Genomic DNA, 16,409 nt, shown 5'->3' on the forward strand with positions numbered 1-16,409 from the left:
CATTTCACTGTTGCCAACTCAGTCAAGCACAGCAATTTTACTGTGTGCTGTGCTTTAAGTTGCTTCACTGAGTTACTGACTATGAATGCCAGCTATTCTGTTTTATTGTAGTACATTTAAATGCTTTCCAAAGTTTTGTTGGAATTACAGTCCTTTAATATGTTTCATATAATTTCCATTTCCTATCACCATTTCCCATTGTCGAGTTTCTTCATTTTATTTTCTAGTACTTAATTATCCGGTACTTAATTTACATGACACTGGAACTGTTATAGCTGCATCTGCTACAAGTAAACTTTTTGTGTGTATAGATCAGTTCTCTTCCATATTGCACATTAACATCCATTTTAGTAATATTTTTAAATGTAAGCACCCTTGTTATGTTGTTTCCTTCTGTTACTTAACAGCATTTTAGCATATACACCATCTGGTTATGTCTCATTTGCACTTTGTATACTTTTAAAGTTATCTGTTTATATCACTTGTTTATTTTATATTCATACAGCTGTTTTTTAAATTACTTTTTGGTGGTGACATCATTTCAAATATTTATCTTGCTTCTATGAACATGTACTTATAAAACTTTCCATAACATATATGATATTTTGTTTACTCTTTTGCTGTGCTTAAATATTTGTATGGTGGGAATCTTTCTTTTTCTACAGAGAAAAAAAAGTGATTCTATCTTTGCTTATTCTCAGAAATCTTGCATTTTTTTCTCTGATAACTGTTTTGTTCACTGCTGAATAAATACTTAATGCATTGGTTTAGTGGAGCTGTTCTGCTTATTCCTTGCTTTCAGTCCAGTTGTCTTCGTTTCATTGGATCAACTGTTATGTTACTGATGTTTCTCAAGTGTGATATTTACATTTGTTGAGAACACCATTGTCTTTTTTATTCCATTCGTGCCTCTCAGCTTCTTTACTCAAGAATTCTGGACAAAGCCAAAAATAATGGGGGACACAAAAGCCCCAAATTGGGAACAATTATTAAGTATTACTCTAATTTGCTTAAAAAATAAAAGAACAATACGTTTTGCATCAACAAGAAGTTTCTGAAGAATAAAACTATGAAACTTTAATGTCTGGCATTACTAACTCAAATTAATCCTCAGCAATTTACCAGAAAATCAAAAATGTTAAGGGATAAAGAACAAAAATATGAGGTAAAAACTGGGACATTATGAAAAAAATCAGGGACAATTGAGAGAGGTGCAATTTTTATTCATTTTTAATAAGACAAGCTGGTATGTAAAAGTCATAAACATTGGTGTACTACCAAGTACACTGAGAGCTAGGCTAGCACATTGCCCCTCTGTTCTTGCCTATCAATCTGGGAAGAAATCAGATAGATTTCTGAATAAGTGATAACTGTGAGTTTACAGCTGATTGTCATAGAGATTAGGACTAAAACCATTCAGGGAAAGGGATCCATCAAGAAATTTCTCTGTAATCCTGTACCCTTCGTTTTTACTCTGATATTCAAGGCTGCCAGTGTAAAAAAAAAAGTAGATTGTCCTTCTCTTTTTTTCTTAATTTACATTCAAACACATCACAGTTGTTCATCTTCTTCAGATAATTTAAACTGTAGGAAACTGGGATATTTTTAGAAGAATCAGTGTTATGCTACATGACAAATTCAATATACCGAATTAACAGGATTAGAGTGGATTGTTTTAGTTCAGAAATATTACCTAGTTGCTGAATCAGTAAGACCACTAATGTAATCACAGGACTTGTTTTTAAAGGGGAGTCCTCCCCAAGCTTGATCATCTAGCTTCTACTAGCCTTTTCTTTGATCTTTTCACTTTTTCAGTCTTCTGCTCCAGCTACTCTTGTTTTCCAAATTACATCATGTGGGACCCTCCCTTTCCAAGAAGGATTTTCCTTATTGTTGCCCTCTTTCATTTTTGGCTGGCAGCAGAGGGTAAGAGACAGCACTCTAGAAAGCCATCATCCATGGTTCACTTGGCTTTTCTTGTTTGCTGGCCTAATCCCCTTCCTAGATTGGTTATCAAGTATAATACATCCTCCACTGTCAGGCCCAGACATTGAGATGAGTGATCCTACTCTCTGTTTCTCCAGCTACAGTGCAGATTCCACTTAAAAGGCCACTCCTGTTCTGTACCAGTAGCTTGTGACTGTCCACCCAGCCTTTTGTCTGGAGGTGCTCAGACCATAGGACTCAGACTTATTGGCCCTTTGGCATAGGCAAGACAGCAGTAGTTGCTCACTCTCCATCTTTTCCAGACCTGGTACTCCAGAACCTGTCAGCTGCGGCATAGTCAGGCCGTTATCCTTCTGTGCCACAGAGTCAGTCAGGAAACGGAAACAGAAAGTGACCTTGGTCTGGCCAAACAAATGAAATGCTTTAATAACTTTTACTGGGCAACAGATGATGAAACTGTCTTCCACTGACCTTTTTGCAGTTTTCTGTCAAATTACATTACTTCTCTCTTCTTGCAACTTTTTGTTTGAGTGTCTGTAGTGTGCAAAATCTTACACAACAGTTTGATATCAGAAATGTTCTAAGGTCTGGTTTTCCAAATGCTTAAGAATAGTCAAACACTACAAAATATTCCGTAAACTAATTTACTAGTGTTCTGAATTCTACAGCTGTTTGAATATAGATATGTATTGTCTGAACCTGGGTATAGTCCTAATTCACATTGTTCTTTGATTGCTTTTATTAGAGACGTTCTATAATATTTATGCTGCATTTAGAAAATTATACTGCGTTTTTGCCATCAGTGTAGTTTTTCTTGTTTATTACCCTATCTAGGTTGTAATACAGCCTACATCTCCTCGGGATGGAAGTGGTTGGTCTAGTGACTATGAAGACATGGAGTCGGGAGATCACGGGTTCACTGCAGACATGGATGAAACTGATGCAGAACCTTCTGGTTCAGACACACGTAAAGTCCAAAAAATAAAGGTGTATTTCTTTTCCTTTTGTGATGACATGCCATAGACTGTAGGTGCTCTATGTAGTCTACATTTTAAAATCAGGATTAATATTCTGGTTAAAAATTTAAGCTGATGAAAATTTTGCTTGGTGTTTTCTATTTGCATCTTGTACTGTCTGTGTAAATTATTTGAAAAGCTGTCATGGGGGTTAAGCTGGAGACACAGCAGAAATTGATTAGAATGTGTTTTGCAAGCATTCATGATATTAGACATTCGACACTATTGTTTATAATTCTAGTTCAGTCTTGATAATGTTATCTCTTCTTGTTTTAGTTTAATTGCACATACGTTCAGGAAAAAGAAGAGACTTCCAACATGTCCTTCCCTTGGCCTCCATATTCTCAATTCAGGGATGCTGCCTTCAGCATGGATCTTTATGACACAGATCGATTCCTTTCTCCTGCTCAAGGGCTATTTCCAGTTTTTGAAAATGGCCACATATATGTTGAGGTAATAAAATCCATCTTATAACTTTATTCTTTCCTTTTGTAGACCACTCAAACTTTCATTGACTATATTGCCTACAGTTTATAGTACAGTGCTAGTAACAGCTGTGCACACATTTTGTGGCTTTTAAAAGAAGAAAACCTTGTGGATATAATGCCATTAATCGAATCTAACTACCCTGAAATTGTGTTTAACTACAGACTGCAGGAACCTAATGTTTGTTTTGGCAAAATCTGTCAGAGAATTGTTTGCATAACTTGTCAAATGCATATGGTCTGCGTTATGCACTTGGGTGACACTTAAATCACTGTTATTTAAAAGATCACTTTAGGGTGTGTGTATATAAATAATTGCATGTGTGGTATTCAGAGTTGCTGACACTATTGTCTGCTGTGAGTATTGTAAACTATGCTTTGCCTAGACTGCAGCAGAACCTCATAAGATAAAAACTCACACATGTAAAGAGAACTGTTGACACTCTTGCTCTGAATAAGTCTGCTTTTCATTTGTAGTAAATATATTTTTAATTGCTTTTTGGTGTGCTTAATAATACTTTCAGGAATATTTGAAAATGAAGGAAGATATGTAATACAAATATTTTGACAACATTCTTTTGTAGTAGTACTGCATAGTCTAGATTCAGAAGTCTGGCAGTAAAATAAGGCGAGTTTATAAACGGCCACCTTGTTTGGAATCAGTACATACTAAATATGATTTACCTACTGAACATTGAAACAACGCATGCGTAATATGTAGCTTAATAGCAACAGACCAATGAATGGAGTAATTACATTAAAGAAAACAATGCGCAAATGCCATGCCATAACAGAATACACTGTGATCCCAAGGCTAAGCCATTTAAACTGTGATCGTGTATTTTTCTTTGCAGTAGATGCCAGTGCTAAACTGAACTGTACCAAGGAATGCCTGGCTCTACTAAGACAATTCAGTAAGTTTTAAATAAAACTGAAAAAGAAATGAGTGTCTTAGACCATACAATTCATAAATGCTATAAGAGTAGCTTAGACTATACAACTCATAAATATTCAGACTATTATTATTATTATTATTATTATACTCATTATTATACTTATTATTATTACTTATTATTACTATTATTATTATTATTACTTATTATTATCATTATTATACTATTATTATTATTATACTCAGACATAGATTCCTATTGAAAGTTTTACTTACTTGTCTGACATTTGAACAAGTAACCCTTGTAATAATCCTCAAAATTGTAGACTATTGCTCTGTCTTTCCTGCTAAACATAAGTAAAATTGAAGTGCTGAGTGCAAGTAACATTACAGTACTGAGTGCAGATTTTAGGCCCTGACATTCAGCTTACCTCTGGTGTGGTCTCAGTCAGTCAAGGTATTCCTCTAACCACTCCTACTGCCTTCTCTTTTCCCCCCATCCCCCTTTTTCCTCATATAGGTTAAACTGCTACAACTTAGTACAGGCATTAGTTCATCCCTGCTCTGCTTGCCCTCACTTTGCTCAGGCTTGCTTCGCACCCCACCCTGCCCCCAAATTCCTCCTGCCCCTGGTGCTGCTACATTTATTAGTACTAGACCACACCCCACTTTTTTAAACCAGTCAGTAACAACTTGTCACTCAACAGCAGCACTCTCAACCTGATACCACCAGTCCTCCAACTCTACTATTCCTTTTGCCTAAGTTTCAAGTACCATTCAGTAGGTATGCTATCACCCAAAATAGTCTTATTAACTCTACTTCTACCCCTTTTACTTATCCCATATCTCCTAACCACCTACGAATGTCAGGATCACCAAGGTTTCCACTACCCTAAATACCAAACATCCATCCCATCAACAACAGATAATAATGCACCCTTAATCACTCCCCTCATGCTTACCTCCTTAACCCCTAAATACTACCATCTTACTAGACCTAGTTACATTAGTCATAAAACTAGACACTATTATAAAACTTTATTTAAAATCTTAAAACTCATACTCAGGATATACTACAACCTCACAAAGGATGGCGACATCCACCCAAACCCTGGCCCATCCCCACCTGTTGGCCCTAATCCCCCTACTATATCCCCTACCACCATAGCTCCAACAAATAGACCTCCTAGCTCACTGCTGGCCTGCCATCTAAACATTAGGAGCATAAATAACAAAACTCAGCACCTGCATGCCCTCTTAGCTGTTCATACCCCAGATGTATTATGCCTAACAGAAACGTGGCTGAAGCCTGCCACCAGGGACCATGAGATTCTGCCACCAGGATATAGTATGTTTTGACTAGACTGTACCACCAGAAAGGGTGGTGGGGTAGCCATACTTTACAAGTCTACCCTATCTCTCAGCATAGACACCCAACAACCACCCCGGTTCAATAATGCTGAAATTCATATCTCAAAACTACAAATTAACAAAAACAAAATGTAAACATTGTCTGTGTCTACATTCCCCCAGGGAGGAACACAGAAACCTTAGAAGACTTCTTATATTGGTTATCCAATAACCACCCCCAAGAAACAGTTGTTCTTGGGGATTTCAACATTGACTGGAACACTTGCTCTTGTGAAACCCCCCACAACCCACATAAACCTCTATGGATTTACTCAAATCATAACCTCTTCCACCAGGACAGGACAACTCAATAACAAGGAAAGTACCCTAGACTGGATACTCATCAATACCCATCTTCAATCTTATAAATCAGGCACTTTGCCTGATGACCTAAGTGACCACTGTCTCACCTATGAAATCAAGCTCAAAGTAGACTGCTCCTACCAACCCACCTGTAGAACATTAAAAAACAACAAGAATTTTATTCTCACCAAGTTTCAAAATGAACTTAAGGCATGCAACTGGTCAGTACTAAAACGTCTTCCCCTAGATGAAGCAGTAGCCTACTTTAACAACAAATTCCTTGCTATTCTTCACTCCCATGCTCCCAGCCGCTCTATTAGAACCAAAGTTAATATTGCACCATGACTTTCTAAAGATACCAAAACCAAAATTTCACTCAGAAACAAAGCATGGGACCACCTACTGAAAAACAAAAGCCTCACTTGATCAAGTAAGATTCAGACAGCTAAGGAATGACATAAAAAATCCATAACCTTAGACAAAAAGAACCACTACTACCATCTACTTTAAAAACACCAAAAAAAACTGCAAAAGTTCTGGGCAGGAATAAACAAACTACTCCACCCCCCTCAGCTTCCCAACAAAAATCCCCAGTAGACATTGCTAATAACTTCAACAGCTTCTTCACAGAGACTATCCAGTCTCTAGCCAGCCAACTCTCCCCCAATGGCTCTAATTCGAATGTAGCCACACCCAGTACCCAAACATACTTTACCTTCCAACCTGTTCCTATTCAAGTTATTCATGCCCTACTTAAGAAACTAAGACCCACCACCCTGGCTGCCGACCTCCTCCCAGCAGACTACCTGCAAAAGGCTGCTGACACCATAGCCTACCCCATCTCTATCTTGATCAACAGAGCTATATCTGAAGCTACTGTACCCACTATATGGAAAATCTCCTATGTCATACCTCTCCATAAAGGAGGTAGTTCCACTGAACTGTCAACCTTTAGGCCCACAGCTATTCTGTCACCTCTAGCTAAAATTATGGAGAAGTATGTACACATACAGCTCATGCACTACCTCACACAGAACAAGCTGTTGTCCAAATTTCAGCATGGCTTTAAGCCACACCACAGTACTGCTTCTGCCCTCCTCTCTTTCTCTAACATCATTAACCACAACCACAGTAATAACAAACTATCCTCAGCACTCTTTCTAGATCTATCCATGGCTTTTGACATGGTTGACCACAAAATGCTTATAAATACCTTGAAGGCCTTCTCCTTAAACAACCATGCACTCCAATGGTTTCAATCCTACCTGCAGGGCAGGCAACAGGCAGTCCTATGGCAGGACAAGCTATCATCTCGCCTACCCATCACATTAGGAGTCCCCCAGGGCTCGATACTAGGACCCCTTCGTTTCTCTGTCTTTATCAATGACCTTCATTCAGTCATCCCAGATGCTACTTGCATTCAGTAAGTGGATGACTCCACTTTGATTTGTTCTGACACCTCACCAGCTACTTTATTCACATTAACCCAAATTACCTTCAATACAGTGGAAAAATGGCTCTCCAATCAACATCTAAACCTAAACCGCGACAAAACTAAGTTGCTCCTCTTCTCCCCCACATGCAAGACCCCCCTGCCAGCCTTCAACATAACTGCTAACAATAGCACTATCATCCCCCCAGAAGCCCAAACTAAACTACTGGGGTGTCATAGTTGATAACAACCTAAAGTTTGATGCATATATCAAACTATCAAAACCATTAATAAAAAACTTGACTCTCTTTACAGAATCAAACCTTTCCTTACCCCACTTGCTAGAACTGCAATTGCCTATTCCCATCTGCTATCAACTCCTCTATGCCTCACCTCTGTTCTCCAACTTAAATAAAACATATCTTAATAAAACTATCATCCTGCTATAACCACATTGCCAGATTTGCTACTGGCACAGTCTACCAGACACTCCACTGTCACAACCTAAATCGCCTAGGATGGCTTGAACTGCCAAGCCTACTGCAGTTCAACCAGCTAATAGTGGCACGTAAAGTCCTTTACCAACCAGAAAATACACCTGCACTAAAAAATATTATCAGTCTCTACACTAGCACCCGGCCACTGTAATGATCCACTAGACTCCTAGTTTAAACATACAAATCCAACTACTCAGCTGGGGACTCTCTGTTTGCCAACTCTGTTGGAAAAATATGGAACAGACTCCCAGCTGACTTGACCCTAGAACCCTCACTAACTCAATTCAAAAACAAACTCAAGAAATACTTCAAAACTCATTGGTTATGTCCTTGCACTAACCCTGACTAGTGACCTCACTATGTCTTAGGTGCCTTACCTTGAGCTATTTCTAACTTTTTTCTACCACTCCATTCCAGGAAGGGTCAGTTGTATAACTGCTGCTCAGTGTGTCTTATACCTGAATGTAATTTTATGTTTGTTTAACTTTGAAAATAATGTTATGTTTTGTAAAGTGTTTTATAATAAGTACTATATGTGCTAAATGCTGGTATTGCTTATGACTATAATCTGCTTGAAACTAGCATTTACTAAATGTTCAATGTGTATTATTATCTTGGAGCTTTTCTCCCTGGGCCTCCGCTGAAAATGGACATGTAACCAGTTGGACTATCCTGGTCAACAAATGTAAAATAAATAAATAAAAATTGTAGTAACAGAATCTGTCATCTGGCATAAAACATTCAACATGAGATCAGAATCTTTGACTGATAATGAAACATGGATTTAAATTCTGCTTTTGTTGTGAAACTGCATGTGAAGAAGGCTTGAATGACTGTTGGCAATGTTTTTAATGGCAGTAAGAAATGCACCTGACCATTTCACTGTGTTAGTAAAATCATTTTGAGTCTGGGGCCTGCTACCTGTATGTGGTACTTTCCACTTGTGTGTTGGCATGAATACAAACATCTTCTACCATCATGATTTTAGCTTTATCCCTCATAACGTGTCAAATGTCTCAAATTTTTAATGGTCCCTTGTGCTCCATCTTATCGTGCAGTTATACAGAAACTAGTTGCGCTTAATTGAATTCATTCTGCAGCCTTCTTGTTTTAATGAATCACCTCTGTTGTTATCTGTTATACAAATTATAACTCATGAAAATAAAACCTGTCTGTAAATGGCCAGTTTCATCCATAAGCACTTACAATGTATTGACACCCCCAACTAGATAACAGTACATATTACAATGTGTAGTTTTCATTTGCCAGTCATTTTCAGATATTTGTAATGTTCAGTGGTACTCATAGCATTTATCTGTACCGGTAATATGAGCATTAATATTAACAAACGTCTCATTTTAGCTTGTCTATCATTTACAAGCTCATTATGATGTCACGTCATCAGTGTAAGGCATGACCTCAATAGTAATTCCACTAATTTTTTATCCAAGCTAGCAGACAGTCAAGTATGTGAACCACTGTCCTAGGGCAACAACATGCTGGAGCTCTTACTGTTCTACCCAGTTACCCCTACCGAATTTATGTCCCTTGATTTTTTTGCTATCAAATCATCCCTGTATTAATTCAGATTTAACTGTAGATGTTCTTCATGTTTTACTGTCCTTTTGGAAGGCAATCAGGCCTTTTTGCACTACCATTAGATCTGATGTCAATTTTCATTCAGTCCTCAACTGATGGGTTCGAATACAATCCCTCGGATCTGATTCAGCCATTGCTAAAGCTCATGGCAACCAAAAACCCTCGAGAATCTCCCTTACCCACAATGCACCAGCCCCAATTATCTCAGATCTTTTTGCCGCTCTCAGTGAAAGATGTGGTTTCCAACACTCTCAGGCGATATTAAGATAAGTTTGTGAAAATTTCCTTTATTTACTTGATAATATTTTTTATATTTATATTAAGTATTCCCCTTACCTTGTGCTAAATTTCTTATTTCTATTTTTTCTTCTACTTGTTTACCTGTTGATACTATTGTTAGTATCCTTTCCATACTACTAAATTTTATGTAGCTTTTCTGATACCATTGCTGGTAGTTGTTCTGTCTTGTTTTGCCCTTTTAATTTGTCCCTCTCTCTGTTTAAAAAATGTAAAAAGTAGTAATAGAAATAGTGAATATTTTCTTCTTGGTGATTGACATTGGTATTGCAGTATGGTGGATAAAGTTCTGGCAGGCTTTAAAAAATATACTAAGTGGGGGCATAAGCTCCTCTTATCAGATGCCCACTTATACTGCTTAAGACCACTTCACTTGCAGGAGTATTGCTCTGTCTGCCATGAGTTCAACCCCAGGGCTTTGGTTGAGCGCAAGAACAAATTGATTATTAAGGGTTTTCTGACATCATCTTTTGGAGAGGCTATATCCAGAGATAAGACTCCAAAAACCAAAATTAAGACAAAATCCTTATCTTTGAAGCCTTCTTCTTTCTCTTCTGCTTTGGAATCATCAAAGAAAAGGTCACACAGAGATCCATCTTATCTCACAGATCCGAAGAAGCTGGGAATGTCTGATCCAACTCCTTCAGATCCAAAAAGACCAAAATTATCTGATCCAACCTTCCCAGATCCGACACAGTCCAAGTCGGATCCAACTGTTGCTGGTCCTTCAACTCCTATTATTTTACCAAAGACTCAGTATTCACCTTCAGTGGATCCAGTACCCTGTAGGTTACCTTCCCCATTTCTGGACAGACCCAGGTCTCCTTGAGTGTTTTCCACTCATTCTTCCAGAGGTTTCACAGAGGAAGATTTAGAAAGAATGATGAGTAATATTCTCTCAGCACAGTGGCAGATGGGTGTTCCTTCAGCTCCTACCCTCTGGGTCAGGAGGTCTGTTTTTCTACAACCTCCTCCTCTGACTCCTTCAGCAGTCTCAGAGTTCCTGGATCGCAGCTGTCTGGATCATTCTGGCTTGGATCTGAGTATTGCTTTATCCACAGAGCCAAAGCTGTCTCTGTGTGCTCCAATCCCGTTGGATCCAGAGACCTCTTGGAGCTAAAGCCTACCTGTCATATCCAAGTTATTGCAGTCAACTCCAAAGCTTTTGGAGCCATCTCTGCACCTTGGAGCTTCAGCACTGGATAGCTCGAATCCGGCTTTTACTTTGGGGATTTTGCCCTCAGAACGGGTGAAGGCTGCAGTCCAAACACTGGCTTTTTCTTATATGAGATCTTCCCTTTCTACAGGCTGATCTGCCTTCGAGCCTGTGAAGAGAGTTTCCTCTGCCTTAACAGAATAGAAGAATCCTTCCCTCTTGGATACCAGATCTGCAACCATGATGTCTCTGCACTCAGAGCCTTACCAAGTCTTTCCAAAGGGACAGCCAGTACCAAGAACCCAGGCGTCCACACAGGGAATTTTGATTTTTTTTCTTCTGATACCTCTCCAGAGCATCCCACTGAGGAGGTCCCTAAGAAGATGTGCAAGAGGCAGCACCTAGACTTACCAGAGGAGAATATCACAGAAGATACAGATTTCAATGAAGGTAAAGGATCCCCACAGTCACCTTCTGAAGATGCCTCATTCAGAGACATCCTAGTAATCCTTAAGCAGACAGGTGGCTGGACGCCCAACAACCCTTTATCCAAGGAGTTCATATTCCTAGAGGCTTCTGCTACTAGACCATGTACCTCTTGGGTGACTCCGCCCACCGATAAGCTTATTGAGTTGATCTCTACAGGAGTGCAAGGAACCCAACACCACTGAGCCTGTACCTCAGAGACCAGATAAGATTATGGCACCACCTCTAGACAAGCAATTTTAGGGAAAAGGGGTGGCTGTTGATGCCATGGTCATATCAGCAACCCACCAAAAATGAACTTGCTGAGAAGAGTTCCACTGTCCATCCCCCCAACAGGGAGATGGGTAATGGACAGATTCAGGAAGTGTGTCTATGCTTCAATGACCTTTGCTTTATGGTCACTGAATTATTTGGTACATTTCATAAGACATCACAGGGATTTGGTTAAGGGAGCTGTCAAATACCCTCTCAGGATCTGGTCACCTGTGACTTTTCAGTTATTTACCCTGCAATCCATTTCTAATTCTTCCATGAGGCTGGTTTCGCATATAGCTGAACAACATCATAAGCAGCAGATTCAGACATTTCCATTAGGAGGCATGCCTGGATGCACTTATGTGATTTTATGGAGTCCTTCAAGTCCTCATTCATCTATGCTCCCTTTGACGGCACGTCTTTGTTTGGCCCCAAGGTGAAGGACACTCTATCCAGGTGTGAAAAGGATGGGAAGACCTTGTCTGCCATGTGCATATGTTTTTTGAACCTCAAAAATCCTTTTCTAGAAATCAATGAGGTGGTTGAAAGATGTAGTTCAAGAGGTCTCAGGGTCTGTTCCAGGACATGCATGGAGGAAATTCCCTAGAGGCAGAGGAGGAAACTCTAATGGATGACGACACTGCCACAGCATACATGGCCTGCAAAGCCAGGGGTCCAGAGATTCTTTCTCTAACAGATCATATCAGTGCTCCTGAAAGGAGGCCCGATTGTCCACCTCTGGAGGCAAATGGGGGTCAGTTATCCTTGCATCAGAGAGCCTGGCTAGATATAACAAAACATACTTGGGTACAGAGGATTATTTCAAAAGGTTATGCAATTCCTTTTCCCTTTCCTCAAACTTGAGGAAAATCCTGGATGCTCCATCCTGTCAGAGTGAACACGCAGCAAACCAAATTCAAAAGCTGCTAGAAAAAGAGTCATCCAAGAGGTCCCACCAGACCAGCTAGAATCAAGAACTTACTCAAGGTTCTATTTAGTGCCATAGAACACAGGGGACTGGAGACCACTTTTCGATCTCAGCAACTGAAACAAGTCAGTTCAACGAACCAAGTTTCAGATGGTCCTGGTTCAGTCTCTTCTCCCATTTCTGGGCAAGGACAACTGGATGTGCTTGATAGATCTTCAGGATCCAGAAGGTATTTATACTTCTGGCTGAGAGACAGTCATTAGCAGTTCAAAGTTCTGCCCTTTGGTCTCACCACAGCCCTCAGGGTGTTTACCAAGTGCATGTCGGTAGTAGCAGTTCACTCGAGACTACAAGGATTCTGGGTGTTTCTATATCTAGACGACTGGCTCATTCCCACTCTGAACAGACATTGAATGATAAGGGCAAAATACCAGGTCCTCCATACTTGCATTCCTCTGGGGATAACCATCAACTACAAAAAGTCCAAAATGAAACCAACTCAGATTCTAAAATTCATAGGAGCAATTCTCAACACAAACTCAACCATAGCCTCACTACCACCCTCAGGAGTTCAGACCATAAGATCACAGGTCACAAAGATAATCTGCAGTACCAAGATTTCAGTCTGCCTGATCCTTCAAGCTCTAAGGTCAGTGGCAGCAGTGATAACCCTAGTACCCTTAGCCAGATTTTATATGTGGATTCTCCAATGGATGCTAGCAACGTAATGGTCAATCCTTTTCCAACTCATGTCAACTCAGGTGTGAATCACTCAGACATGCAAGAGAGAGATCCCAGGTGGTGGATTCAATTGGATCATATTCCACAAGGCCGTCTGTTCGTTCCCCCTCAGCCCAAGGCTATAGTGACCATAAACGCTTTCCAGCTGGGGTGGGGGATTTTCTGAGGAGAACAGTCCAAGGCACTTGGTCCCCCTGAGAGGCCAACTTGCATATCAGTGTCCTGGAGATGAGAGCAATGCTTTTAGCATTGCAAGCCTTCCAAGGTACTCTCCCTTTGGGGACTATTGCAGGTCAAATGGACAACATGTCAGTAGTTTGGTACATCAACAAACAAGGAAGGATTAGATCTTACCCCTTGTCTCAAGAAGCTCTGAGTGTGGCAATGGGCGATCTCAACCAACCGCTTTCTGATAGCAATGCACATTCCGGGAAAGTCCAATGTGATAGCAGACAAATTGAGCAGGTGCTTTCTTCTACTTCATGAATGGTCACTCAATGACAACATTATTAATTGATTTTCTGTCAATGGGGCCAGCCTTGCTGCAGTCTTTTTCCTTCCCCCTAGCAACAAATGCAGCAGTTACTTTGCCCTGATTCCCCCACAGAAGGAATCACCAAAGGATGATCTACTTCATGAGTGGCCCTCTGGTCTGCTGTATGCCTTTCCAGCTGTACTGCTAATTCCAAAATGTCTTCAGAAAGCTGCTGTGTTGAAGCGTAAGGTCATCTCCACTGCACCCTGTTGGCCTCATCAAATTTGGTTCCCCTTCCTTTGGCCTCACTTGCTTCACCAACCTTGGATTCTGGATCCAACTTCGGATCTTCTGTCTCACCCAACAGGGATGATTCATCCATTCATAACCAACCTCAGGCTGATTGCTTGGCTTCTCTCATTCCATTAATAGCCAGACAACCTATGCTCTCTTCACCTGTTTGTCAAATACTTTTATATTCCCATGAGGTTTCTATCAGAAAACTCTGTTCCAGCAAATGGAAGAGTTTTGTTCATTGGGTGCTTCTAAATAATACTGAACCCTGAGGCTAGTCACAAAAAAAAAAGCTACACCCACCCTACCTCAGCCTAGGCCTACCAGCTCCCACTCCTAGGTTTACCAACAAGACCTAGTGAGGCTGTCTGAGGATTTGATTTCCTTAGTCAGATCCAGAAACCTCCCTCCCCCTTAAACATCCCCTGGTAAAAGAAAGAGGGATACGCCATCACAGGAATTTTCCTGACTCATTTGACTCTGAGGATAATTTTGGTCATGATGAATCCATGAATCCATCATTGAGAAGGGTGCATCTGTTGCTTCCTATGGAGATTCTGACTCTGAGGAGAACCTTGGCTCAGCCCCCCCCCTCCCCCAAAGAATATTTCCTTTGGGGAGACACTGCATTCCCTGAGAGAGCACTTCAAATGGGAAGCTCAGGAAAACCCCCAATCTAAGAAGAGGGTTAGGGACTTCTTCCCTGCCTCAGGAAATAGTTTGCCTGGTGGGCCCAAGTATACTCCCTCAGTTCAGGCCATCCCTTCAGGTTCATCTTTCAGGACCAAACTCTGTGACAACAGATGCATCATAAACAGCCTGAGGATCCCACTTCAGTAACCTGCAGACTGATGGTAAATGAGACTCCAAGTTCAAAAACAAACACATCAACCTAAAAGATAAAGAAGTTATGTTCTCACTATAATGTTCCATCTATGTTGTCCATTTTCCTTCTTTCTCAGCTGATGGGTTCAGATCTGATCCTTTGCATCCAACTCGGCCATTGCTAAATCTCATAGCAACCAGGCATTCTTTAAAGTACTAATCCAGGCATTCTTTAAAGTATTCAGTTGTATTTATTACTGCTTGGTAGTAACTTGATTAAAGTGTAGCTATCATTCTAAGTCTTTTGGATTAAGCACTTGGTCTTCAGACCAGTTGTTTTACATTAGGAAGGTTTGTGGCCTGCAGTGTGGTGGCAGGACAGGTAGCTTACATCCTTCTAAGTTGGGAACTGCTGATTGAGGACTCAATGTCTGTTCTAAAAGTGTATTAGTTCAGGTTTAAGTACTTGGGCTTCAGGCCAGTTATTTTACATTAAGAAGGTTCGTGGTCTGCACTCTTGTGGGAGGAGAGGCTGGACTCTGCCCTTCTGAGCTGGGAATTTCTGGTTAAAGGCTTATAGTACCTGCATATTTGAACAGTTTCTTACTGAAATTGGTACACCTTGTTTGCTGTAGCATAGACTAGATCCAGGCCTGCTGAATCTAGCTTTGTTTGTATGCTTGTTGTTTGTTTGCTTGTTATTTCCCTGAAATGCTAATTCCACATAAAATGCGGCTTTTCAGCTCTTCTGTGGATCCCTAGTGATATGCATTGCTTACTGTACTTATTTCCTTGTTTCACTTGAAAGAAAGTTACTGTTTGTCATTTTTGCATGTAAGTTACCTGTAACACATTGCATTTAAGTTACCTGGCACTTGCTCACTAAGTCAGCACTAAAAAATTAAAAGCACTACACCCTCACAAACTCCCCTTGAGTACCTTGTTCCCCATTGGCCCTTTTTTTCAATTATAAAGGAATTCCAAATACTATTCTAGCATGTCCAAAGGTCAGTTGTCAATCTCCTCTCCGGTCCAGCTGGTGAATCTGGGAATCTTGAGGCAATGTTACAACTGCCTCATGTACACAAACAACCCTCTCCTCCTCCCAACAAATTCCAACACATGTGAGAGATGCAACCATATAGCCAAACTGGAGGCTAAGCTCTCTCAACTCAGTACTGGCGTAACCAGTCAGGAGGAGAAGGAAACCACACTCACTACAATTCCAGTCTCACATAGACCTACCACGACAGCAAACCAAACACATAAACACACAAAAACATACTCGGAGGCTCTAAATAAAAATCTGCCTAAGCAGCAGAGACCTCCAAAGCAAACACCCAAGCAACCGCTACCCCAAAACAAAACACG

The 16,409-nt window shown here is 40.3% G+C and overlaps 1 protein-coding gene across 1 annotated transcript in view; it reads left to right on the plus strand.

Annotated features, from left to right (window-relative positions):
* TGFBR3 (transforming growth factor beta receptor 3) overlaps positions 1-16,409 on the plus strand; it is a 2,354,992-nt gene that overhangs the window by 1,851,304 nt on the left and 487,279 nt on the right. Inside the window, exons 11-12 of the mRNA XM_044085660.1 lie at positions 2,782-2,934; positions 3,240-3,416. Coding sequence (XP_043941595.1) covers positions 2,782-2,934; positions 3,240-3,416 — 330 coding nt within the window. The remainder of the gene's footprint in view (positions 1-2,781; positions 2,935-3,239; positions 3,417-16,409) is intronic.

Source organism: Protopterus annectens, chromosome 10.part0, assembly GCF_019279795.1.
Source record: "Protopterus annectens isolate FY-2018-M chromosome 10.part0, PAN1.0, whole genome shotgun sequence".
NCBI classification, from domain to species: Eukaryota; Metazoa; Chordata; order Ceratodontiformes; family Protopteridae; genus Protopterus; species Protopterus annectens.